The 26,293-nt window shown below is 44.7% G+C and overlaps 1 protein-coding gene across 1 annotated transcript in view; it reads left to right on the top strand.

The window, feature by feature from the left end:
- LOC126547700 (nose resistant to fluoxetine protein 6-like) overlaps window positions 1-21,958 on the top strand; it is a 69,464-nt gene extending 47,506 nt beyond the window's left edge. Inside the window, exons 7-15 of the mRNA XM_050195653.3 lie at window positions 2,480-2,573; window positions 2,785-2,871; window positions 3,424-3,595; window positions 9,562-9,644; window positions 10,452-10,574; window positions 12,193-12,313; window positions 14,935-15,124; window positions 19,026-19,168; window positions 21,414-21,958. Coding sequence (XP_050051610.1) covers window positions 2,480-2,573; window positions 2,785-2,871; window positions 3,424-3,595; window positions 9,562-9,644; window positions 10,452-10,574; window positions 12,193-12,313; window positions 14,935-15,124; window positions 19,026-19,168; window positions 21,414-21,713 — 1,313 coding nt within the window. The 3' untranslated portion in view covers window positions 21,714-21,958. The remainder of the gene's footprint in view (window positions 1-2,479; window positions 2,574-2,784; window positions 2,872-3,423; window positions 3,596-9,561; window positions 9,645-10,451; window positions 10,575-12,192; window positions 12,314-14,934; window positions 15,125-19,025; window positions 19,169-21,413) is intronic.
- The last annotated feature ends 4,335 nt before the right edge of the window (window positions 21,959-26,293 follow it).

Genomic DNA, 26,293 nt, shown 5'->3' with positions numbered 1-26,293 from the left:
TTTCGCGAGTGCCGAATTCTCCTGGGACGCAATAACGTAAAACTATTGCAAACTTTTCTGTTCCAATTCTGCTATCAGCCCTCCACGATTGGTGATAAACTTTTTTCGACCACCCCCACTTCACCTGTCTGTCACGCGACGTCACGAAAACCGCGATAGCTCCCCATCTGATATGATGTGTACACACTGATTATGCATGATTTGACGGAAAAAAGAAAAACGGTTATTTCTGATTCGACCCCTTCTCGCCATTAGCCCTCGGCTATCGGTAAAAATTTTTCGGGCTGCATCCACTTCACCTGCCTGTCACGCGACGTCACAAAACCGCACAAACTCACCGCGTCAAAGTGACGCGTACGCTATAAAGATGCATTAATATGCCGAACAAAACTAAATTTTCTTCGGAATAGCCGCAGGCTGCCCCGTACCGAAAGGAATAAAAGATGGCTGCCGCTGATCGCTGAGACGCTGGCTACTCCCACCTGCCGGAGAGCATGGGTGCATTTGCGTATAATAAGACTTCTTGCGTGGCCGTGTAACGTTTTCGAGCACTTTCGGCACGTTTACCACCTCATTCTGCCAACTCTTCTTCCCTGAGGGTCAGTTTTAGCGTCATTCTTAAGCTTCCGTTGCATGCCACCGCGATTTTCGACTAGCCACCACAAGCTAAGTAAGGGAAAGCCGACCAATCGCAGACGCCGGCCCCACCCTATTCATCCGGTTATGGATTTTCAGTGCACTGGCTCTGCCCCCGCGGATCCCTCTCCACTTGTGCGTTCTCCTCGCCTCTTGTCAGCCAATTAGATACAATAAGCCGCTCAGTGTAGGCAATGTTATTCGTTTTTCAAGCAAACAAAAGTGACCTCCTATGGACGAAGAGAGTGTTTGATTTGTCTGTACAGATAACCCTGTGGGCGACCGCCCGGTGCTTGCGTCGGTGGTTACGCAAATTGGACGTCAGGAGATTGGAATAGAAACATATTGGAATAGTTTTACGTTATAGGGCCCCTGATTCACGCGAACTACAGTTTGAAATTCGGCAAAATTTACCTCTTGAAAAGTGCCCGCTGAGATTACAATAGTTATCTAATCTTGCCATTTCACCAAATTGACTGCCCGTGAATGACTCCGAAACCAAAGGTTTGGTCCAAAGCGCAAAATACTGAAGCTCGCGAATAAAAAGCTCACTGCAGCACACGCCACTTTCACAAGGCATGAATGCTTTTTTTTTCCCTTTCATGGGAGGAGGGGGGGGGGTGGAGGGGGGGCTTGCCTTAACTATTGATGTTCCAATTGAACATGAATATATTAGGTATCGTACTTATATTTGCATACACCTCTAATCACTAGAATTCCGTCGACGAGAATCATACATCACGTTCGTCCTCATGGCATCACTTCGTAACGCCTCAGACTGTACATCCGCATGATTTGGCGTTTGCATTTCGCATATCTTGGGAACAGTGTAGTGCATAAATAAAACTGTCGTGACAATGAAGTTGTTGCCTTCGCGGTGCATAAAAATTAACGTTGCATGAGATTGCACGTGGCATAGTTTGAAATAGCTCATCACCGTTAGTTGTATGACATTTAATTAACCGCTTCAATAAACTCACCTTCAATTTACCTACTAGACTGAAACATCTGTATTGGACCTGCATCTTTTTTTTTATTTGTACTGTCCAATTAAAAAGTAGGGTTTGATCAAGTTCTACAAAGAAAAAAATATGGGCGGTGAATGCTGCAAAAAGGTATGGTAAAAAAGGTTCATGCCATTTCATACCACAATGCCACTGGAACCCGCCGTGTGTTGCTCAGTGGCTATAGTGTTGGGCTGCTGAGCACGATGTCGCGGAATCGAATCCCGGCCACGGCGGCCGCGTTTCGATGGGGGCGAAATGCCAGAACACCCGTGTACTTAGATTTAGGTGCACGTTAAAGAACCCCACGTGGTCGAAATTTCCGGAGTCCTCCACTACGGCGTGCCTCATAATCAGAAAGTGGTTTTGGCACGTAAAACTCCATACTTTTTTAACAAAGCCATTTACCAGAGAACGGCAGTCAAAGTTTGCGCTTACTGGCGGCATGTAAAAGCGAAAGGTCCTCAGGTTTGCTGGATTATGAGAGTATTATTGATGTATCAGAGTACGAAGGCACGAATGCACATGAACCGCATTCGAAACGTATACCTCTGTGCATAGATCGAACTCTTCTGTTATATTTACAATGTTATGAAACCTTTTAATTCTTGGTAAGTTCTAGGACTGGACTCTTTGAGGTTAAGAGCCACAGATGTACGTTCGTGCAACGTAGCCTTAGTCGTTACTGGGCCATACAACAACAACAACAAAAATAATTTCAAAAAGAAACATATGAACGTGTATTGCTTTGCTTTTGTAGAGCTTTAATTTTACCGTGCATCCATGCGGTGACCAGCTAAGAACTTAAAGCCCTTTCTCTTTATTTCTACTTTCCTTAGCTCGCATGGTGAACGTCATAATATACGCAGAAAAATGGCAAAATATATTTACAGCGGTTGGGTTCATGAGCGTCGACTGTTTCTTCTTCCTGAGGTGAGTACTGCCGCATTGTAAGCGTGGCTTCCCTCTTCAGCATAACTACACGTGACCACCTTTAAGACCCCGCGCATTAAACAATGTTTCGAAGTGGTTACGCGGGGTAAAGTGTACTTTATTCCTCATCGCGATAATTGGTTTGGTGTATTCTTTGCTAGAAAAGTTTATGGTGGTTACCAACTTCACCAATGCTCTCTCTCTCTTGCAGCGGATTTCTCCTCGCTTATGTCGTGTGCAAGCAAAAGAGGACCGGAGTCGTCTTGTTCGTGTTAGCTACGGTCAGAAGACTAATCAGGTAATTTTGTTGCGGAACCGTTAGGCGCTGCAGATACGTTATAGACCGCAGGGTGTTTCAGCGTGACACCAAGCGGCACTTGTAAATACCAACATTGTGAACCGCAGCGGCAGCGTGCCATTTGCACAGATGCAGCTGCCTTAGTGCGATGCGCAGCTGGGAGCGTGCGCGTGTGCATGCACACAACACTTTTGCTACGCGCAGCGAGATACCGGATTGGGACCATGCTAAAAAAACTATAGTTACGCATTCGGGTATGGTATGCTCTATCGAAAGAATTTCCCCTCCGCCCTCTTGACGTTTGAATCAACCGAAACGCAATTGATTTGTTTTCGTTCGTCGAAATGGTTGGAACAGACGTACGCCATGACCGCTATGACTGGGCTCTATCCAGGTCTTATAGACGGAGATTTTAACTGTTTTAGCCTGCACAGTTTATAGACGCAAACTCAGAGCAATGATTTGCAATACTCGCTTGCTGGCTGTAATGACGCATCCTCATGCTTAGCCTCAATTTCTGGGACGCGCCTTCATATGAGTGTGCTCTTCCAGAACCATGGCTCCGGTCTTCTTTCTCATTATGGTCTTGCACCTTATGCCACTCATTACGTCCGGACCGGATGCAAAGACCTACTTCGACAAGGTGCACAGCGAATTCCAGAGGCAGTGGCTGCTTATACTGCTGCAAGTGCAGAACTACGACTTCGAGGTCAATGCCAACTCGGTACGTTTACACTTGTTATATTCTAGTGGATGCGAATCGCACCTCATCTGGCGGTTCGTAAGACACGACATATTTATGTGACATAGCCATGCGATAACGTGATAACGTAACAACATAGTTACGTGAGGCCATTTTATTGCAACAGCAAAGTTATAGGATAAACTGTAACCAGTTTCTACATGTCCCCCCGGTCTATTTCCAGGCTCAGAACAAAACCTACGAAGTATGAAAAACTTGAAAGCCTTACGCGCTTGCGCGTCCCGACTTTAGCGACCCTAAAGTGTATTTTTAAAAAATGACGCTTGCAGCGTGGGTATAAACATACATATTAAAGAATTTACAGCCTTTCTATCGGCGATCCTATATCGCCATAGTTTATATCGCGCGCCTATGACTTTTCGAGGCAATGTTTCTTACGTGGCTGTCTGGCCGATACCGCATGCCCTGTCCTTCTGCTTGTTTTTCGGCCAGCGTGAAGGCTGTTTCATTAATCAATGCGCTCGAAAGAGGTAAAATTCAAACCTGTACAAGCGCGTAGTGGCGCCACGGTTTACCACCTCGAGAGCTTTCTTTACAGCAGCCATCTGCCGCGGTACACTGTAAACGAAAATAAACCCACCTGGGAGTTTTTAACAGGTGATGTGCCCTAAAACCTCCCCTCCTCAACTATTTACTCCAATGTATGGGAGCAAAACAGCGCCATTCCCTCGTTTCACTCCGCTGGCTAGCTGCGGGAGTATTAGGGCGACATGACGCGATTTTACTCCGCTTAAAAATCTTGTTCTCCCGTAAAACTCCGACAGGGAATTTTAAAAAACTCCCCTCCGCCGAAAGAGTTTGGTCACGTGGCACTTCCCATGAGGCTGTGCGCCTCGCCAGCGACCGGGCGCATTCGGCGGAGTCGGCAGTGCTCATGGCTGACGGTTTGTTTACATTTGCGAAGTGTCGTTCCGTGACAGCGTTTCGTCAATTTGTTTCCCGTATTTCCTTCCAGAAAGTGTTATAGGCATGCCTGCAGCTCGCTCATTTTCAGCTTCAAGTACGTTAGCGTGGATCACTTTGCTGACAACGATGAATGCAAGAGCGACGTTTTAAAGTGCAGAAAAAGGCTTATGTCTACCACGAAGCTGCTCACTGGCTCATGATGTCGGCTCAGGTTCTGACTGTGGTTTCGTGCTGCGTGACCCTGGCTTGTGTTCTTCACTACGCGAAATACGACTTTTATGCCCTTTTGGGTACATGCTGACAACGTCTGGTGCAATGTTTGAAAGGACCGCGTAGCAATGGCAACAGCAGCCACTGTTCGAGCGACGACATCCGTGCTAGTCGCACATGAATGGCGTAGCCGAAGTTCGTTGCGGTGCTGTGTTGCCAGTGAAAAAGATCGGAGTGCAAGCAACTGTTTTTATGTATCTGCGAACGGATATTCTCACCCGAAGAAAAACGGTAGGACATAAGTATGCGTACTGTAAATAAAGCTTCTTATTGAGCGATGTGCATCGAATTGTTATCGCGCATGTAGGTTTTGGTCACGTCGTTGCTTCCGATATTGCATTAACATTACGCTCTATCCTAGACACTGATTTAGACGCATGCCTGCTGGCTCCGAGTTTAAGGATTCACTCGACAGATCAGCGATGTAGCTCCTTTTCACAACCGAGAGATATTGCTCGGACGCGGAGCAAGTAGTGCGGTGTATAAAATGTATGACTGCGCATTTTTCGGTGTTACGTCGGCTGCTGCGGGTCATGCTCACACGTAATAATTTGTTGCTACGCTACCACAATATCGCAAAAATTTAATTTTGCTATGAAGCTGACGCACTTACATTTTTCTTGCTTACTGTAACTAACGCACTACTTTTTCGCCGCGAACGCATGCAGTGTGCGAAGTCGCTCCAGCACTCATGGAATGGCATGCTAATTGTGAAAATTTACGCCATTAATTTTTTTCTCTCACTATTCTGAATTAACAGTTTTATGTTGATTAAGGTATTCTGTTAATATCAGAGAGGCACATCTCGTATGAACGAGCATGTGAGTCGTAATTCTGAAAACAGCACGGCTGCTCCCTAGGCGGTTACGAGGCACACAGTATCGTGGCTATATAAACTGGCACCGTCGCTTCTTGAGTATCGCGTGTACGTGGGATGTGTTTCAAATTTCTGCATTGGGCGTTTCTGAAATGTTTATGTATGTCATGATATATGTGCTTTCATTGACTTGTTTCGTCGAATTTGACGCGGTCTCGTGTGCATATTTCGAAATTTGACCAGCAGCCTCTGTATGTAAAGATGTTCGCGCGAACTCACGTGATGCCTCTTTTTATACTCCCGTTGCACCTCGAAAAAACTCCGTCCATTGCAAAGCAAAAAAGAAAGAAAAGATAGAACAAATCACTCCCATAATTTCACGTACAAATTCCGCTCGCACGGAGTAAAAATTCTACTCCGATCATACGGAGCATAATAAACTCCGAACCGGGGGGTCGCTATAGGACAAGCGTTATACTCCCACATCGGAGTTATTTCCGTTTACAGTGTATAGCCACGTGGCCGTTGCGCTACCGAACGTTTCATCCCGGCGGCCGCATTTCAAAGGGGCGAAATGCAAAAACGCTCCTGTACTTTCGTTTAGGCGCACATAAAAAAACCCCAGGTGGCAAAAAATAATCCGGATTCCCCCTCTTCTCGACCCCCCCCCCCTTATGGCATGCCTCATATATATATCGTGATTTTGGCATGCAAAACCCTTGAAAATTATGCAATTTCATTTTTTACAGTGCACAAAAAGATATCAAAGTTCGGGATAGTTCGTTGCAGACAATATCAAATAACTTCGGATGCAGATACAGCTACAACTTTGCGTGAAAATAAAGAATATTATGGGGTTTTACGTGCCAAATCAACTTTCTGATTATGAGGCATGCCGTAGTGGAAAACTCCGGAAATTTCGACCACCTGGGGTTCTTTAACGTGCACCAAAATCCAAGTAAAGCAGTGTTCTCGCATTTCGCCCCCATCGAAATGTGGTCGCCGTGGCCGGGATTCGATCCCGCGACCTCCATTCTCAGCAGCCCAACACCATAGCCACTGAGCAACCACGGCGGATTTGCGTGAAAATTTACTATTGCAGTAGGCTCCCCTTATGGTAATAGGTAATAAGACGCATTAGGAAAATATCTTCTTCGAAATCATGATTGTTGTCAGCCACATGATGCTGGTCTTGTGTGACCGCAATGTACGAGCCTTCTATTCTTATTCTTATTCTTATTATTATTACTATTATTATTATTATTACTATTTTTATTGTTATTACTACTACTACTACTACTACTACTACTACTACAAGAGCTTGGAAATTGGGTCATGACGGGCCGTATCACGTCGAACTAATCCATTCTGATTTCATTTTAATCTCCTGACGGCAAATGTACATAAGCACCGACGCAAGCATCAGGCGGTGACCCGCAGCATTGTTTGAACAGCCCAATCAAACGTTCTCCTCGTTTATGGCAGGTCACTTTTGTTTGCTCTCAAAGCGACTAGAATTCCCTATCATTGACATGTTCATCTTATCTGATTAGCTGAAATGAGGCCAGGAGCATGTGAAAGGGAAGAATCTTTCTGTGGGACAGAGCTAGCGCAGTGAAAGCAGATGACCGGATGAGGAGGGTGGTGACGGCGTCGGCGATTGGCCCGCTTCCCCTTGCTTTAAGTATTTATATTCCGCTTAATTACTTAAATAACTAAATACAATCATGCGACATTTTCAATATTCACGTTTGGGCCAAGTGCGTTTCGTTACGTTGTAGAGGGGATTTAGAAACGACTGATTCAATTTTTTATGCCAACGTGCAACCATGAGCAAAAGTATATACGGACCGGGGATTGCGCGATAAAACTGATTTTCTCCTCTGTCTGTGAATGCAACTTGAAATTAGAGACTGCAGTCTAAACGTGGCATTACGAATTTTCGGGCGCACTCGTCAGTTTCCGTATATGCGTGTTAATCGCCAAGAAATTCGTTCTTTTTTTTTCGGCTACACTGTGGTCCGTATACTTTTGCTCACGGGTGTGCATGCTGCGTGGTGTTCTTTCTCGGCTTTCAAAGAAAGCCCGCGAAATAAGAAATAAAACCACATGACTGTGCTCAGGCGCTACCGTATTGCAGCGCTCTCAACCGTCCACCGAGCGAAAGAACCGTGCACGCGGACCGTTGTGAAGTCAGCGGCCCCGGCTCTAGTCGTCGGGTTCAGAGTACGTCAGCATCTTTGACGGTGGCCCACGGAAATGAAGCGCCGTCGTCCATCATATGCGATAGGCACGAATCACGGTTGAGAGCGCTGCAATACGATAGCGGATGAGCGCATTCACGTGGATTTATTTCTTATTTCGCTGGCTTTCTTTAAAAGCCAAAAAAGGTTACCACGCAGCACCTACGTTACCACAAAAAAATGTATCGTTCGTTTCGGAACTTCCTATACAATGCAACGAAACGCCCTTGGTCCGAAACTGACAATTAAAAATGTTTAATAATTGAGCACAGTTAGTTAGCTAATCAGGCGGAATAAAAAATATATATTTTGAGAAGCCCCACATGACGGTAAACCATATGTCGTTGGTTTCACCCAGCTGCGGTTAACCACTTCTTTTTTAATGCTTGACTCAAATTACGGGAAACACTCTGTATATCATTTGTAACACCCCCGTCATCAAGGTCCCAAACTGCACGAGTGCCCACCCACCATTTAGGCTAATAGAACAATGCTGCTTTGACACCTTGTTGCACTAGTGAACGAGAGAAGCCTCAAGCTGTAGCTGACAATTCGATAAAGGTAATTCGCCTTCGTCAGGGGCTTCCCAAAACTCACGAAAGATGCACTCGCATTGTAAGAGGTCAGCTCAGCCCGTAGTAAACATGATCGCAAGCACAGAATGAGTCAATGACTACCTCGTCGCGAAAGGTATATGAAATTTGGAATTGCGCAAGCACACCAGAGCGCAAAAGTTCAAGGACCGATGGGACGTGCCACGAAATGTTTTATTTATTTATTTATTTATTTATTTATTTATTTATTTATTTATTTATTTATTTATTTATTTATATTTATTTATTAGCAAACTGCGTTTGTGGCCTCAAGAAAATTTGATTTTGTGCAAGAATATTTTTTTTTAATTTTTGGTGATGTCGTGTTCTCCAAACTCTTGCTCGCGACTCTATATTTCGTCCATTACTATACATCGTCTCCTGCTGGGCAACAAACAATGACATTACCGGAACGACTCGATATAGGATAAACACGTTATATACGTGTGCAGATGTTTGCGTAACAGTTTTCAGGTGGGTGAGTGAGTGAGTATAAAGTTTATTGAATATAAATAAAGTAAAGCACGATGGTTGGGGCCCCTATTCCAGGGCCCCACTGGCACGCGCGGCTCGCTGGGCTTGGTCCAGAAGAGCTCTCCCGACCCTCGTCCGCAAGCCATGCCTATTCCTCATTAGTGGATGTTGGTGTATATATGGGGCTGTCTATGTGCGGAGGCCTCCTGGGGCACTCCCATCTGATGTGTTTTAGTGTGGATGTGTCTGTGTGCCACGGGCACTCGTCAGTGAACCTCGTGGGGTGTATTCTGTGTAGGTGGTACAGGTTGGGCTATGTATTCGTCAGAATACGACGCCAGTCTCTCTCCTGTTGGCTGTTCAAATCGGAGTGAGGATGTCCAAAACGTGTCCGCTCCTGTCTTTGCTGTAGGATAATGTCACGAGTCTTCGTTCGAATTTTCTCGCATGCACACCGACAGCGTTCCATAAAAGGGTTCTGCGCAATTCGTCCTCTTCCTGTTTTCTAACAACGCACACATACCTTAAACGCACCGCGGCCAGCAGCTTTGGCCTGTGTGCCTGTAAGCTTTTTTTATTATTTAAAAAAATAACGTTAAAACGTTTTTTTTTTTTTCTTTGCAGCCTGTGTTGGGTCATCTATGGTATCTGTCCCTGGACTTCCAATTCTTCCTCGTTAGCTTGCCAGTGCTCATCCTCTTGAAGAAGTAAGTAAAGAGCCACTTTAGGTGCAGACATTAATGCAATTTCATAATCGAAGCCCCTTTCTATACAGTGTCCGAATTTCGCGACTTGGACGTTATGGGATCCCTTTTTTTTTCGCAGCGTCTTTGTGGTTCGTGGTACACTTCTGAACCCGATATATTGCAGCATGTTACAGCAATGACGCAACCATTTAATTTTAGTTACAGTCCGTGTTTATGCATCGCCATTGACCGTCGCGAAACGGTGCGGAATGAACAGTTGCATTCAGAGCTTAGAAGCAAGTAAGTGCCGGAGCCAGCGGCGAATAAACACTCACCCTCATTAGTCGTGTTCACCGATTGGTGCGGTATAGGTCGTCGCTGGCTATACGCTGTCCTTAACAACTAACTGTGTAGAGGCCATTGGGATATGGCGCTGATATCTCGTATTAACACATTTCTAACGGTGCGCCAGCGGCGCGAAACAAAGACGAGGACAGGAGTGACCGGAAGCACACATACAGCAGACGCACACGGGCGCCAACTTCCAACTGTGTTTATTATACCCTGTTCCGTCACATGTTTGGAGTCTCACAACTTAACAAACACTCTAACCTTATCCGAACGCGCAAGACACTCTCCTAGCAAAGTGCCGTAGTTTTGGAAAGAATACAGACTAAGATAAGTGGAGCTTACAATGTAGTACTCTCGCCAGAAAATCTACTGCAGGCAAAGCAAAAAGGCATTCAAGACCTGCTCTGGTTTTCTACACCGGCTGCTGCACATGCACGAAAATAAACAAGTTAAATATTTTTTTTTTTTATTCTACAGTCGCCCAAGGTTTGCCGTGGCTGCCTTTGGCCTGCTGTCCCTCATAGCCTGTTCCGTCGCAACGTGGCAGGTTGCCGGAAACGAAATGACACCGTTCATCCTACCAGTGACCGAGTCACTAACGTGAGTGACTTCAACTACTTCAACTGCTTTGTTCTATGACCATGAAGCGATCAAGAAAAAAGGAGAAAGGGGGTGGAGCCGATTAGTATGTGACCGCTATAACGTCAATGTGCCAATGTGGCGCAAACCATACAAGCTTGCAAATCACCGCATCTTTTGCATGCACTTTGCTTCAGTTGTCATATTACATCTTTCGTGAGAATGACGCAAGAGAACAGCTAATTACAGGTACCAGCTGTTATTTCGCCCTCTACGGGGTGGTCAGACCTTTGCCCGACCGGTTGTGATTCTGGAATCCACCGATAGGTGACTTTCAATGGGGCCTTCACAGATGTGGCACACCCACCCACGTCACGCCTTCCTCGTTCTCTCCATTCCTCGACACTTTTATGCGCCATTGTACTCATGAAAGGAAGCTAATCTAAAAAGCTGCAGTAATCTGACGTGAAATTTCTTCCTCCCTTTAAAGCCAATTACATTATATGGGAACTGCCGTGCAAAACTTCAGCGACCGAATTGTCGACATTCTTCGCTTGATACGAGCGATCATTGGCTATTCATTTTCGCTAATAATAAGTTTGCTGTCACGACTGGCTGGCACTTGTTCTCCGTTGTAACTTATGAACTATATTTTGTGAATACGAGCAATGAACTTCATAACACACACATCACACACATACGCGCGCGCACGCACACACAAAAACGAAGCTTAAGTTGGAAGGCCTTCATACATAGATTCTTTCACAACCTTTCAGCTTCGAATTGAACTCTTGAAAACACGCTCCGTACATGTTCTCACGAAATAAGGGCAAGTGCTCTGCTTGAACATTATAAAAGTCGATGCTCGGGTCGATGCTCGATTCGATGTTCGATGCTCGAGGACGAAGTGAAAAAAAAAAAAACGAAAAAGAAAATGGCGGAGAATGGCACAAGTGGTTGTTGGTGGTGGTGCTCTTGCTTACCTCTAATATAGGAAGGGTTCGCGGGCCTAGGAAAGGCAAAGAAAATGAAAAAGGAAATAAAGCTGGCCGGGTAAGCTGGCGGCATGTATAAAGTCCAAGAGGCTCCTGGTACAGGGGTCTGAGCTGGTACACGTCAGGTTGGCTTCTGGGTCCAATGCCCGTATCCCTACCTCCGAAAAACAGCGCAGGTGGTCCGCCCGCATTCGCCGACATGGCCAGATGAATTGGTGCACATCCACTTGGCCTGCTGGGCCTGATTAATGTATACATGTTTGAGGAATTCGGCTTCGGGCTCCTCTCCAGAATGGAAGGAAATCCGGAGTGACAGCGCATCCAGTTCGGATGCACCACAGCAGTACTTTCTCAAGCCGGCACAAACCAGGGGGAACCCCGATGATGTAAGGTGGTATCAAGGCTCGCGTGTTTGCCCGGATTCTTGATCTCACGGTCATAAATGTTACTCATTTGAATAACATGACCTTGCAAATACTCAGACTGAGGGCGGCGTGCTTAGATGCGTCATAGGCGACTATGTTGCCTTGGGCAGAGCCATGACTTTGAACCCTGTCAGTTGCGGCTGTGCCCTGGAAGTAGTTTCGTAGTGCAGGAACTTGCTGAACGACTAATTCATTGTGCTGTTTGTTTTCTCAAAACAGAACTTTCTTGAAGACTGGCTACCACTACTACTTCTATCCATTCTACCACGCTGTGTGCTACTTCGCAGGCTGCATGACGTTTTTCTTCGTCGCAGAGCTTAAACAGAAAAAGATTTCTAAGGTGAGTACATATTCGTGGCTTATTCGATTGTCATATAATGTACATTTGCATATGATGTACCGCTACATGAGAATTTAACAAGGTAATCTTGTGAGCAAACGGATTAGTTATTTTTTTTACTAACAGTACTTACAGCTTCCTATTTCATTGCACATTTATTAATGCATTAGTATTTTCAAGTTACTTCTTGCACTTTCCGAAGGCTATATGTATCTATGTATGTTTGTATCCAACCGTTTCCCCGCTCTCATCCGCATCACAAAGCAGCGCCCTCGAACAGGCTCCTTTTCAGTTAGCCATAACGAAATGAAGGAAATAAAGAAAAAAAATCACCTCCCAAGCACTCCGTGCAAATGGTTAACCACCAAAGCTAAAACGCGCGGCCCCGCTGTTTATCACTGGGTTAATCCCGACGGTTCCTTGAACGACAGCTTGGTAAGGCTGCCGGATCCTGGGTACGAAGTTGCTGCTTGCGCTCGGCTGCACGAGCCTGTTCTTGTGCCCCAGCTGCAGCATCGGCATGGCGTAGACGAGCTCGTTCCCGCTTCTGCTCGCGGTTTTGCTGATCGAAAGCTGCCTGCTCCTCAAGAGTACGAATGACGCGTGGCCTACCCGTTTCGGAGCCAGAGAGAAGCTACTGCATGCTCAGCTGCGACGGAGAGCAACGACGTCACTACTGGTGCAGCCAATCGCGAGCCTCTCTTTCGCTTTCTTTTTGCGCATGTGCATGCGTACAGGCGGATGGACGAATCGGCTTGCCATATACAGCTTCACTCTAAAACATCGTGAATGAATAAGCGTCTTTGACACCTGCTTGGGCAACTACGTATGTGCGACTGGGAATGTGCCGTTCTACAATGCCGAAACACCCCTTTAATTTCACTTATGCTGAGCGGAATCGAACCCACGTCACAAGGGTCCCTGAAGGACAGCAAGCCGACGCATTAGCAGGCTGCGCCACAGATTCAACGGGTATGTGCCGCTTTCAATGAACACCGTTCACGCGAACACTTCATCGAGCTGTGCCATGAAGGCACTGAGTACGTGCCGCTCTTCAACTAACTTCTCGCCAACTTTGGACACTGAGTATGTGACATTGAGTGTGCTGCAGGCGAGTGTACAATTCTCAGCGTGCGCAGGCAACCGTGCGCTACGCTTCTCGTCTCGGGGGCCACGCGCGTTCTTCTCGGCAGTGCCACTAGATGGCGCAGCGTGTCCAGAAAGAAGCTCGAGAGAGGAGCCCGGTTGTCGCATGACGTGTTGCTCAGCCTTCACACGCACCGGCGCGCCATGCATTTCGGGGGCCACGCGCAGGCTTCATGGCGGGGCACCGTGTGTCCTTAGGGAAGCGGGAAAACGAAATCCCACTGCAGCACGCTCCTTACACATAGCTCGTTTCGACGGTGGCAATATGGCCTGTCAATATGTTGATTCAATGCTAAACGCATTACCGTCGACAGTCATGGTGAGATAGATCTCGACCAATTTTGTTATTCTGTTTATTTTGATGTCTTATACACTGTGATTTCTAACAGAATATCTTTTCTACTGATTTATGTATATGTATATTATTGTACGCCTAACGTGCCAGCCACTCTGTGTAATGCCGAATGGCCCTAAGGGTAATATGATTGAACGAATGAATGAATGAAGGACACATTCATAGATATAAAATTATTTCCAAATTTCCACAGTGCATGCGATGATACTCACGAGCAACAGCTATGCTTTATTCTGAGCCAGGGAAGCATCAGGGCCCCTATTCATAAAAGGCTTGTAAATTGGAATTGTTGGTAAGAAAAATTCCAGTCAAGCCTGGTGCTCCAGATGTCACTAGCGAAGTCCACTGGCCAGAGCCCTTGCGAACGAAAAGTTTTGTGAATTCGGCCCCAGGACTACTTGCTAGCGATACTCGGCAACCTACACCGCTTTATTTATTAAAGTTGCGTTTTGTATTATTCTACGATTCTTTTTTCAAATATCATTCTTTAAGCATAACTTAAGGAACGCAGCTTTTGCGCCTATACCCGCGTTTAGGTTCATTACAAATTCGTTTGCCTTAGGCCGCTACACCGTTACACTATGTGTAATGTACAATTATAACTTACGTACTTCCTCTTGTAAGCTCTGTGGCAGCTTGGCGATGAGTAAAACTGCGTTAAAACTAAGCGCAGTCATTGGTTTTTGTTTTCTTGCTGTGTGCGTGCAGGCGTGCGTTTCTGCAACCTATAGACAAGAGAAGTCGGACGATGCATATTTCTGAACACCTAGGGCCCATATTCACGCTAATCATTTTGCGCAGGAGCCTTGCGACTGCGTTTGGTCATCGCTATAGAGGGCAAGGGCCTCAGTCTCTATTGAGGGTTTCTGGTGGCCGAACGCCGGCCAATCTGGAAGCGTTGTTACTTCAGATAAGTTTTATCAATGCAGGTATTGGGCTTGCATTCACAAAGCTGTTCGTACGCAAGAGAGGTTCGTACAAACACGTCTTGGCCAATCGCGACCACAAACTCACTATTATAGCCGCAGGGTTCAACCTATGACAAAAGAGTAATAACGAACTCTCCTGTGAATTCGGCCCATGTTCTCCACCTTCAATTTATACGGAACCGCATTCTCAGGCTGTCCAGACAGCAGCCTGGTGCGTCGCCATCGCCTGCGGCTTGTGCTGCATCTTTATGAAGGTGCCTTGGTACCAGGCAAAGGACCCCACCACTGAGTCCGGAAAGTTATCCATAGCGTTCTTCGACCGCATACTATGGTCCTTATGCTGGGCTTGGATCACCTTCGCGTGCGCCACGGGGAGAGGAGGTAAGAGCCATTGTTTGCAACCCTTTGTGCGAGGCGCCTATGCTGCCGTCATTTCATCATTTAGAAGGGTCATCCACGCCAAATCAACCAGCCTTTTTTTTTTTTTCGGACCGCCACAGACATAGTTGAAAAACTTTTCTACATGTTTCCTGAAGTTCAACACTCATTCTACTCGTTTCTTCCCAAAAATGTTCTAGTATTTTGGCGAAAACTTTTAGTTTGTACACAGCTGAGCCGGAACGCATCAATCAACATTTTTTATTTTTTCAAAAGCACATTGTATGACCCAGCCATTCAAATGGTTATATAGCAAGACAATGAAGTCATGTGAATGACAAAATAAGCAATATATCAAATGTTTGAATACTTTGGGTGCCTTGGGCACCGGAAAAAGCCGGTAAAATTGCAAAGTGGGCATTTTTTTCTTGCAATGCGGCAAAATCCAGAAGCCACACATTAAATATAGAATGGTAGCCCGGTTGACATACTATAGCCGAAAAATATTTGAAACCCTGAAGGTTCAGCAGATCGCCTGAAAAATAACTAAAAATTGAATATGTATTCAAAAAGCGTCGTGTTCAAGGTCAAAAAAGTAGCTTTGGTGGTTGGCTTAATATTATATGTGATATATCATTAGATAGCTCCACATATCTGCTATTCATGTGAGAATATATATATATATATATATATATATATATATATATATATATATATATATATATATATATATATATATATATATATATATACGCACACAGGGTGTTCCACCTAAATTTAGCCAGAGATTAAGTATATGAAGATGTACGTAGCTGGACAGAACAAAGGTAATGTTGTTTGCTGTCGGTTGCGGATACTCAATTTATTTCTTTTTTCATTCCGCCTAATTAGATAATTAGGCTTAATCAATGCGTCAACTTCTCAAATATTATAGTTAGATGAAAAGTGTCAATGAGAAAATTGTAGAGCGACATGAAAAACTCCCTATACAGCTTTCTGTTGCTCAATACGCGCTACATAAAAATGTTTTTCCGAGCGTGAAAGAAGCCGGAAATGCACACGAAATCGTCGCGCGACTGGCCGCTCGAGGCACTTTGCGTGTATTGGCGCGCTTCCTTCACGCTCGGAAAAACACTTTTATGTAGCACGTATCGAGCAACAGAAAGCTGTATCAGGAGTTCTACAGCGAAGCTGTTAACTTCTAATTGGACGAAATTTTTCGTGTCCGTCAGCAAAAAAAGAACCGAAAAGAAGTGCATATCTCCTTTGGAATCAGGCATACAACACACATCTCAGTATTCATTTCAATAAAGAAGAGCCTAAAGCGTCAAAACCGCATGATGGATGGCAAGGCGCCTGTGAACAATGCGAGGCACGTTACTTCTCCCCACGTGTGTTTCCCGGCAAAAATTACGCTCGCATAAGCTGCTCCGGTGGGAAACGGGCAACAGCAGCATGCGAATCAGTGAGTGGCGTCGCAAAACTTCATATATAAAAGGAAGACCTGCCTAGCAACTCATTCAGTTCATTGCAAGACCGCTTTGGGTAGACCACGCAAAGTTAAGACTCCCGAAGAGCAGCGTGAATGCGATGAGCGTTGAAGAGTGCAAAATTGCAATGCTCAACAACGGTGTCGTGCTAAGACTAGGCAGGACAATAAAACATTTCATATCCCCATGGACGGCCTTTGATTGGTTTGGAAACAGCTTCGCCGACCATCCGCTTTCGCAGGGTCGGGTTGACCAGTCAGTTGTTTTCAAATCACTCTACAATTTTCTCATTGACACTTTTCATGCACTTATAATATTTGAGAATTTGCTTAATGCATTAGGACTATCTATCTGATTAGGCGGAATAACACAGAGAATTTCAGTATCTCCAAGCGACGGCAAACAACATAACCTTTGTTCTGTCCAGCTACGTGGCATTTGCCTCCTTTTAACTATAGGGCTAAAGTTAGCTGGGACGCCCTATATATATATATATATATATATATATAGATATATATATATATATATATATATATATATATATATATATAGTTGTGGCTAAGAAAATCACGCTGGCCTCGGTAGTAAAATGAAGAAAACGAGAGTATGACGTAAGTTGAATGAGCACAGAGTATTTCACTGACCTTTCGGCTGGTGGACCCGCCTTTGTCAAGCTACTTTAACAAGGGCTGGTCCACCAGCCGAAACGTCAGTGCAATATACTGCGCTAATTCAACGTACGTCGTACTCTCTTTTTCTATTATATATATATATATATATATATATATATATATATATATATATATATATATGTATGTATATATAGAATACTATATGATTTCACCTGTGGAATAACCTCTTGTGCTGACGTGCTGACCCAAATGGTTCTTTCTTTCTCTTCGCCTTACAGCTCTATGAATACGGCGTCTGGGGCCCGAATTGTGCTCCATTACAAGTGCCAGGAATTTATTACAGCTTCTTGACCTTTATTTATAAAAAACGTGCAGATTTTAATATTATTACTATTACTAGTATTGTTGCTGTTGTTGCTGTGGTTTAGGTTGTCGTCGTTGTCGCTGTTATTAAACAAAACGTAAACGCCAGGCAGAATTAAATGGCAAATGGCAACTAAATCTGTGGTTGGTGTGCTCATTTCATTTTTGGGCTTCACAGTTTGGGGAAACGACAAGAAAACAGGGGAAAACTACATGCACTTTCTATCAACACACTGTTTTTAGTTCGCTGACGCTATGGGCTGCTCTGCGTGGTGTCGTATCGTGTATATATATGTGTAAGTGTATATATGTATAAATATATAGATCAGAGTGCGACGAACAATTTGGTATACCAACTTATGTATTATACATTATACCAGTGATTATTGAATTGGCTGTAATTAATTTCGGCTAACTAGTGAATTAGAGATGACGGGGTAAAAATAACTCAGCTGGTGGAAGACTTGGGTTCACAGAACAGCTTTGGTTCGGTCTTCGTATCTCGAACGACCTTTTCTTAATGGTTCGGCCCGTGTTGGGGCACCCTTGAAGCGCGATATGGAATCACGGCGAAGCCGCAGTAGAAAGTACGTCGTTCGACCGCGTTTGGCTAAATAATGGTACTGCATTGGGATATGATTTTCAATGTTTTCCTAAATTCACAGTGCATGACAGGCTCAGGTTTACCACAATTTGTATCAGTTCGCAATATAGTAATGCTTAAAACCGCGATGTTCTAATTAAAGCTCCTGAGCAACATGGCAGCAGCAGCCAGAAGAGTAAACAAATAGTTCTTGGCAGGCATCATCTCCAGACTTAGATCCAGTTTACCGTGTTACGGAGAAGTGAAAAAATACACAAACGAAGTAATTCATCCTCGCATAGTCCAACTTAATGGTTTCTGCCCTGCTATCTTGCCCATCCTTCAGCCTAACTGAGAAACGAAAATAATAATTCTTACAAACGTCAAAACATTGTTCCGTCAGTCAATTCAACTAGGGGAGCGCAGGCTTTAACAAAGCAGATGGACCATGATTACCAAGAGACAGAAAAAACATTAGGAATGGCATAGGAGCGCGAAAGACATGGGTGGAAGAAATATGTAAGACATGGGCGCCGATGACACACACAGGCAATAATCCATACCCTGTTAGCCATCGTCTGTATGTGTATGTGCAACGTTTTGATCTTATTCATACCTTTCGTGCCGCTTTATCGTTCCTAATATTGAACCAATTAACCAAAGCTTTTAGCTGCCGAAAAAAAAACACCTGAGTATATATAACTAAAATTTCGAGCGCTGTTTGGAACTGAAGCGAGCACTTGAACAGCTGGAAAACATTCCAGCATTTTTCATTCTTTATCCAGGTGCACAGAACAAGTGGATCACAGATTTTTATTTTTATTTTTGTCATGCAGGCTTTGTGGGCACGTTCCTTTCGTGGAGTGCCTTCACACCCCTCAGCAGGCTGACCTTCGGCGTGTACATCATCCACCTGCCCTTCCTGCAACTTTCGCTGCACATCGCTCGGGAGCGGTTGTTCTTTTCGCATTTCTTCGTGGTAAGTTTTAGAGCCGTCAATTTCCATACTGGTTGAATCTACATATTTGCGCGTAATGTACGAGCCACAAGGTTGTTAGGCTGTAACACAGCAGCCTGATGACCAGGAATACCACTTCTAAAATTTGCGCCATCAACATGTCAATTGTAATCAAACGCTTTTGGCGTGAGCAGTTTGGTCTAGGGGTCGCTTGCTAAAACCGCCTGTAACGAAACCTTGTTATACTATTATCGTTTATATCTTTGAAACCGTACTATGCGCGCTTACTTTGGTACCGTTTTGCAGAGCAAAGCAGCCATTACTCGCTCATGAATGTGCCGCGTGCAGAGATGGAGCCGTTGTCGCGCAACGCATGACGCAACCAGAGCTCAATTTAGCCTCTCGCTACGCTTTTAGAGAGAAGTATCTCGGCAGTATGTTTGTCGATCACGGCGTGAGTTGTTGCGTTTGAGAGAGCTCACTCAATCACAGTAAAACTCAAACATGTGCTCACCAAGAGTCATAAGGCCTACAAATATAAAATTTATTGCAGAAATTTGACGGTTGCTCGGGTTTCGCGTCCCCGCGTTCGACACGTAGGGTTCATAAATGGTGTGGAGAGACACGGACAGCAACACAGAGAGATGCCAATTGGCGCCCACCGCCTTTGACCATGGTGGGCCCACTACGAATAGAGAGCGAGCACGATTGCCAAATCAGCCACTGAGAGTGGCGATGTGGACTTGGTTGATCATCACGGAACAACGCAGTGAAAACAAGGACGCAGGAAGAAGCAGAACACAGACGCAAGCGCTTTTGTCCGTGTTCCATTTCCTGAATTGCAGATTAAATGGTGGGATTTTACGTGCGGAAACCATGATATGGTTATGAGGCAAGCGGTAGCGCAGGACTCCAGATTACTTTCGGCCACCTAGAGTTCTTTAACGTGCACCCTATACACGGCTTCTTTGCATTTAGCCCCCAACGAAATGCGGCCGCCGCAGTCGGGACTCCAAAGCGCCACTCCAAAGCCACTACACCACCACGGCGGGTGTAGTGTTCCTTTCTTTTTTGTCCTTGTTTTCGCTGTGCTACACTACATGTCATGCTAGTATAAAACCGTAGTATACCCTGTATCATAATTTAACCTGTAAGCTTCCTCTTGCGTGACAAAATGGCATGCCCCTTACTTTGGTATCCTTGTATAGAGAAAAGGAGTCATAGCTCGATCATGGATGTGGCTCCGTACATCACGCAATCGAAACTAAATTTAGCCTCGCGCGCTGGATTCAGAAAGGCATAGCTCGGCAGTACGTTTGTCCATCCGAGCGGGCGTGATCGCGTTTGAGAGAGTTCGCTAGCCAGAGTAAGCATAATTCATCAAACTCGATTGAACTAGCGCTTATCAGGAGTGATAAGGTGTGAGTGAGTTATTTATTGCGATATGTAATTGGAAATATGGCCAACTGTTGTGTCGGCGTCTTCTCCGCAAACAGTAGACCAATCAATGAGGAAAGGATGATAACATGAGATGATATAAAGAAACAAACAAAGGACGGTACGGATAAAGCACATTTTTTAAACATGCTTAACGACAACACCCAATATAAGAAAGAAAGCAGCACATAAATCAGTCTGTAACTAACACAGAGTTCTGCGACAGAACAATAACACACAAAGGACGTACAAAGTGTTAATACATTGATACAATGCCACTTTCACTAAAGAATGTTAATAAAGCTTTCAGAGCTGAGCGATATAATGATGTCTTATCCCATGGCCCAAGCGACTTTTCTAAGCTGAAAGGACGATTATCAAGGGTCACCAACGTTGCTTTCAAATCATATCATTGCTGTTCAAACTTAGGGCAGCTTAATAGAACGGGTTCGCTGCATTGTAAGTGTGAACATTGACGGGAAACATTTTGGTTACATTCGCGTGAATGCATTGCTGTCGGAAGACTCCTCTCTGGAACTATTTACCGTAATGGTGATGATTTTGAACCACTCTTCCATCTTGCGTTTCGAGTTTCATAAACCAGAAAGACAATCCTTACTGTGTTGTGACAACAGCTCTTGGTGGTAGTGATTCCTGTCCTCGATTTCAAGGTGTATCTACCTTCTACAGTTCTGAGAAGTTGACAAAGTGATTCCCTTACATTACTTTTTTCACGTGCTTATATAGCCAGTTATGTTGTCTGCCCTATTGCAAAATAGCAGAACAACAAAACTAACACAAAGAGTCTTTGTCCTTGCATTCCTTGCAGGTGTCCTTCTTCTTCACTCTGCTCGTTTGGAGCTACCTGCTCAGTTACCTGCTGTTTATATTTTGCGAGGCACCGACAGGCAAGCTGGACAAGCTTATCTTCGAGCGTCGACGGAAGAAGGCCGATAAGGAAGAAGGAAATGAGCTGCCAAAAGTCAGCGCAGCACAGGACAAACTGTCGTTCGTCATCACAAGTCTCACAGATAGCAAATTTGCACTACCCGCTCAAAACAACAACAGCAGCAAGGAGGCATTTAATGAAATTCATTATAAAAATGGCAACGTGAGCTGCCAGCTATAGCAGTATCTATAGTTAGTGGCATGGTTATTGTGGTGTCAGACAAGGGGTGTAGACTTAAAGATGTAAGGCAAAAGAAAGAATCACGAAAAGATGGGTAAATAGAACCTTAATCCAAAGTAGAAGCATCATACAGATGAAGGCAAGAGTGAGCCAAACTTTACATTTTCTTTTGTTTCTTATCACCAAGATATCAACTAAATGTGCCATGCAAAAAGACTAATAAAATCTTCTTATTAATATATGCATATCAGAAGCCTCCTTTTCAGAAAGCTTCTACATTGTTCATAGTGGGAGAATAATGAAATTGTATTCAAGGAATTGCTAAAAAACTGCTTATATCTTTCGTTTGACCCGATTGAAATTAATTTTGAATCGTCACCTTTCATAGTTGACGTGCTGAACACAAATTGTGTGGTACCTATGCATGCTCTTCCGCTGACAACATGCTACTTTCTGAATAAAGCTCCGTGCAGTCCTTCGAGATAGTGCATTATACTGGAGAACAGCTTTCTATTGCAATGAAACTAAAACTAGAGGGGCAGAGCTTTTGTAGACGTGTTACTGCGTCAAGTATTGCGACTTTGTTTGGCAGCTTTTTCGGTTTCTTGGAACAGGTACTGGCGAATCAGCGTAGCTGCCACGTGCTGCGGTTTCGCATTTATCCAAATGGTAAAGGGAAAAACCGAAAAATGAGTCAGTTAACACCGAGGGCTGTATTTCGTGTTGTTTCGCTTTCGTAACTAAAGTGTTTGTTTTCTATTCGCCAGCTTAAAGTGAATGAGACTGTTGGGCTTTTCTTAAGGAGCGGTCTCACTTGCACGCGCGCTTTGCCTCCATAGTCCTGCCTTCATTGCCACAGAAGGGGATCCGCGACTATGGTATACATAAAATTTTAATGTTTCCTTCGAGCATATTGGCTTTACTACAGCCGTCTCCTACATTTGCATAGGAGGAAATGCGAGTGCCGAGGCAGGCCTTCTTGGTATGCATCAACAAAGCACATTTTCTTCACCACATGTACTTGTGCTTGCAGAAGCTGTATTATTCTCTGTTAAACACAAAGACTCCAACATATATATTGTGGGCTCTGGACCGTGACTTCAGAGCCAATCGCCAGCTGAGGCTCTCAGAGACGACACAGGGTGCAAGAGCCATTCCAGAGACAACCTTTACTGCCCGAAGCCCCAGGCCTACTGAACCACTTCCTGGTTGGCTGCGAGTGGCACGGGCGCAGGAGCCAGGCCCAGATGGTGGAGATGGCGGCACAGCGGCGCAGCCATGCAGCCGGCCGTCCCAATAATATCAAAGGCTCTCTTGTCTGTATATTTATATGCACATTTCCATGAAAACCTCATAAATACTGATTCATGCATGCTACTCTGAACATAAAAAGTCTAATACTCAATGTAAACTCAGAACAGATTCTCCTTTGAAGCTATTTCTTCTTCATCAATCTTGTGAATGGCATCTTTCTTTTGAATTTACGTATGAGGTCAACGACATGCCTATTTGCTTCATTACTGCACTATATTTACAGCGAAAGCAGTAAATAAAACCGAACTTCCTTCACTTTAAATTTCTCGGTTCATCTTTATACATATGAAGGACGCGAAGGTAAAAGCAGCAGAGATGCAGCAGAAGCACCCTTGAAGGTTGCACATTGCCAGTCAGCCATGGACAAAAAGCAATGTAGAAGCGGACGAATTCACACATCAATGCAAGAAAAGGCTTTTCAGAAATACTGAAGCCGCAAGTCTGCATAGTAGGATTAGAAAAAATCGCCCATACACATGATTATGTTTTGCCAGAAGAAACATAAAAATGGAGCACATATGAAATTAACAAAAATACGGACAAAAGGTGAGAACTCTAAGTTGAACCTCATTAAAACAATGTCACATCCGACACGTAAGACACCTTCGTTATATATGATATTCATTCATAAGCCCGCATACCGAGATCAGCTGGAAATATAACGTACATTAGTCAAGGCTAGAAAAGCTGCTCGGCATAACGTTCTGCAAAAGAAAGCAAAAGTCGTACTAACGCCATCACTACTCGTCACAACATACCAGGCCAACGACCCCACTCGTTCACATCAGCTGATAACAATACTTTCAAAAACACTTCTTAAAAGGTGACTGCGGTCGGTTCTGTTATCAGTGTCTCTAACTGCTTTGGTTCAAGTCGGAAATGTTACCTGTACGAGTACATCATAGCCAGCTTCTTGAAGCCGTATTCAAAGAGGAAGCCATCACCACGTCTGTACTTTGCTCTAGAGAGAGAGAAAGGCAAAGGAAAGACAGGGAGGTTAACCAGAGATTATCTCCGGTTGGCTACGCTGTACCAAGGGAGAGGCAAAGGGGTGCGATAGGTGAGAGAGAGAAAAATAATTTTAGAAAAATGAAAGAAAAGCTTACACACACACACCTACACACGATACACACAAACTGTTTCGGTGGGCACTGTCACGCAGTCTGCGTAGGCTTTCCTAGTGTTACGCAGTTGTATCGTTGATGATACACGTGACGTTTTTCGCTGTATTTTGACTGATCTTGCTGGTACCACCACAGCGGCAGCTGGACTTGCAGGTGTGACTAAGCCATCAATGTAAAGATGCACGCGGCCACTGCGCACATCATGTAAAAGTCCTAATGTGGCCTGCTTCAGGGCAAACGACGGCATGTTAGCCTTCTTCGTGATTCCTAGGATGGTGAGGCGTATTTGAGGTTTCTGCAGGCACCATAAAGGTGAGGACGGTCTTGCTGCAAGCATGTCGTTCGATGGCAACGAAGTACGATTGGCAACAATTATACGAGTAAAAATTCTGTGTGGCCTTTCTGCGGGTGAAGCAGCAAGATGGTGAGAAGGTAGTTGGGCAACGTGCCGAATATGCGCCCTGAGAGCGTCGGTTGCCAAGTACGTTGATAGTTGGTGATTTTGAGCTATGACAAACGTTGCCGCTGTAGACGCATACTTCGTAAAACCGAGACACGTCCTTAGGGCTTGAGCTTGTAGTTCCTGGAGTACACGCAGATTTGTTTTGCAGGTGTTACCAACCACAGGGAGGCTCTATCTTGCGAAACCGAGAAACAAGTCGTTATAAGCTGCAAAATAAAATAAATCTAAATTCAAAGGTTGAACAATGACCAGAAAAAACCAAGACTGACACGGAACCTTTCAAATTATAAGCACATGGACACTGAACCTCTCTTATAGAAACACGCCGCGGTGGCTTGGCGGTTATGGTGTTGCGCTGCTAAGCACGAGGCCGCGGGATCAAATCCCGGCTGTGGAGGCCACATTTCGATAGGGGCAAAATGCAAAAAAACGCCTGTGTCCCATGCACTGGGGGCAGGTTAAAGATGCCCTGATGGTAAAAATTAATCCGGAGTCCCCCACTACGGCGTGCCTCATAATCAAATCATGGTTATGGCGCGTAAAATTCCAGAATTCAATTTTCAGTTTTCTCTTATAGAATGTAGCAATGCCAAAACAGTGTGCTACTTCAGAACACCATTGTAAAAGATGTACAATAAATTTATCTTGCGTGCTGCGTACTCACCGCCATGCTTACGTGTTTACACGTCATTTTCAGCGATGCACGCTGATAAGTGGCCAATTTGTTTCCTCCACACCAAAACTCGTCCAACCATGTGGCCTCTGGGCTCTGGGCAGAGTGACTTTGATTATGGTTGGTTCCCCGTAAATATTAGTACACGCATGTATAGTCGGCAGCATAGTCGTGTTTGAGAATCCCAAGCACAGAAAACGCCAGCACAGATAGAGGCACGAATGGCAATAGCGCAGTTGGAGTGCTTCGTTAACGAACACAAGGCATCGAGAGCATTTCATTGGCTACCCTACGCAGCATTTTTGTTTGTATATGTGGCGTCGACACGACGATCACGTATAAAGAAATACAAGCCTCATGTGGAATGGAACCCGGGCCTGCAGTGCGGTAAGCAATTACCTATACTCGACGCCAACAGTTATGGCCGCGCGGAATACGTGTGACAGTACCGCGTGACAGCACCACCACCGTCATGCTACCGTGAAATCAACAAGCATGCGCGGTTTAAGAGTGGAGGCTTAGAAGCTATCCAGAGACACACAATACATTTGGCTGCAAAAGAGACAAAGCCAAACGGACGCACCATTACGCTCCGTTCAATTAGTTGTAATGGAAGTTGCATAAGGTATGTCTGTTGTTCAAATGGGCTCTAGTATAACTAAGAAAACGAAAGTGGACGGGTTCTGCACGAATTTTATTTGTTTCCGCTATTTCTGAGCGCCCAATTTCCTTTGATTCTGACAAATATCTTTTTCCCAAGATAAGTCTGGAACTCCCTAGATATAGAAAATTTTTGTGAGAGACTGCAGCGCTGCAGATTAAGTTTAGAGTCGTGGCATTGCTTATGCCACCGATGAACACGATAGCAATGAGCATCCTAGAGATGGAGGAAGTGTGTGTGGATGTCTTAAATGTCAGGTGAAGTCATGAGGTGGCAGATGGTATTGGCGAGCCAAGACTGAAGATCAGTGAGTCAAGTTTCAAGAAAGAGGGGTCGTGTATCTCA

The sequence above is a fragment of the Dermacentor andersoni genome, chromosome 1 (genome assembly GCF_023375885.2).
Source record: "Dermacentor andersoni chromosome 1, qqDerAnde1_hic_scaffold, whole genome shotgun sequence".
In the NCBI taxonomy this organism is placed as follows: Eukaryota; Metazoa; Arthropoda; class Arachnida; order Ixodida; family Ixodidae; genus Dermacentor; species Dermacentor andersoni.
The sequence above is the reverse complement of the archived record's forward strand: the minus strand, read 5'-3'. Positions and strand labels throughout refer to the sequence as shown.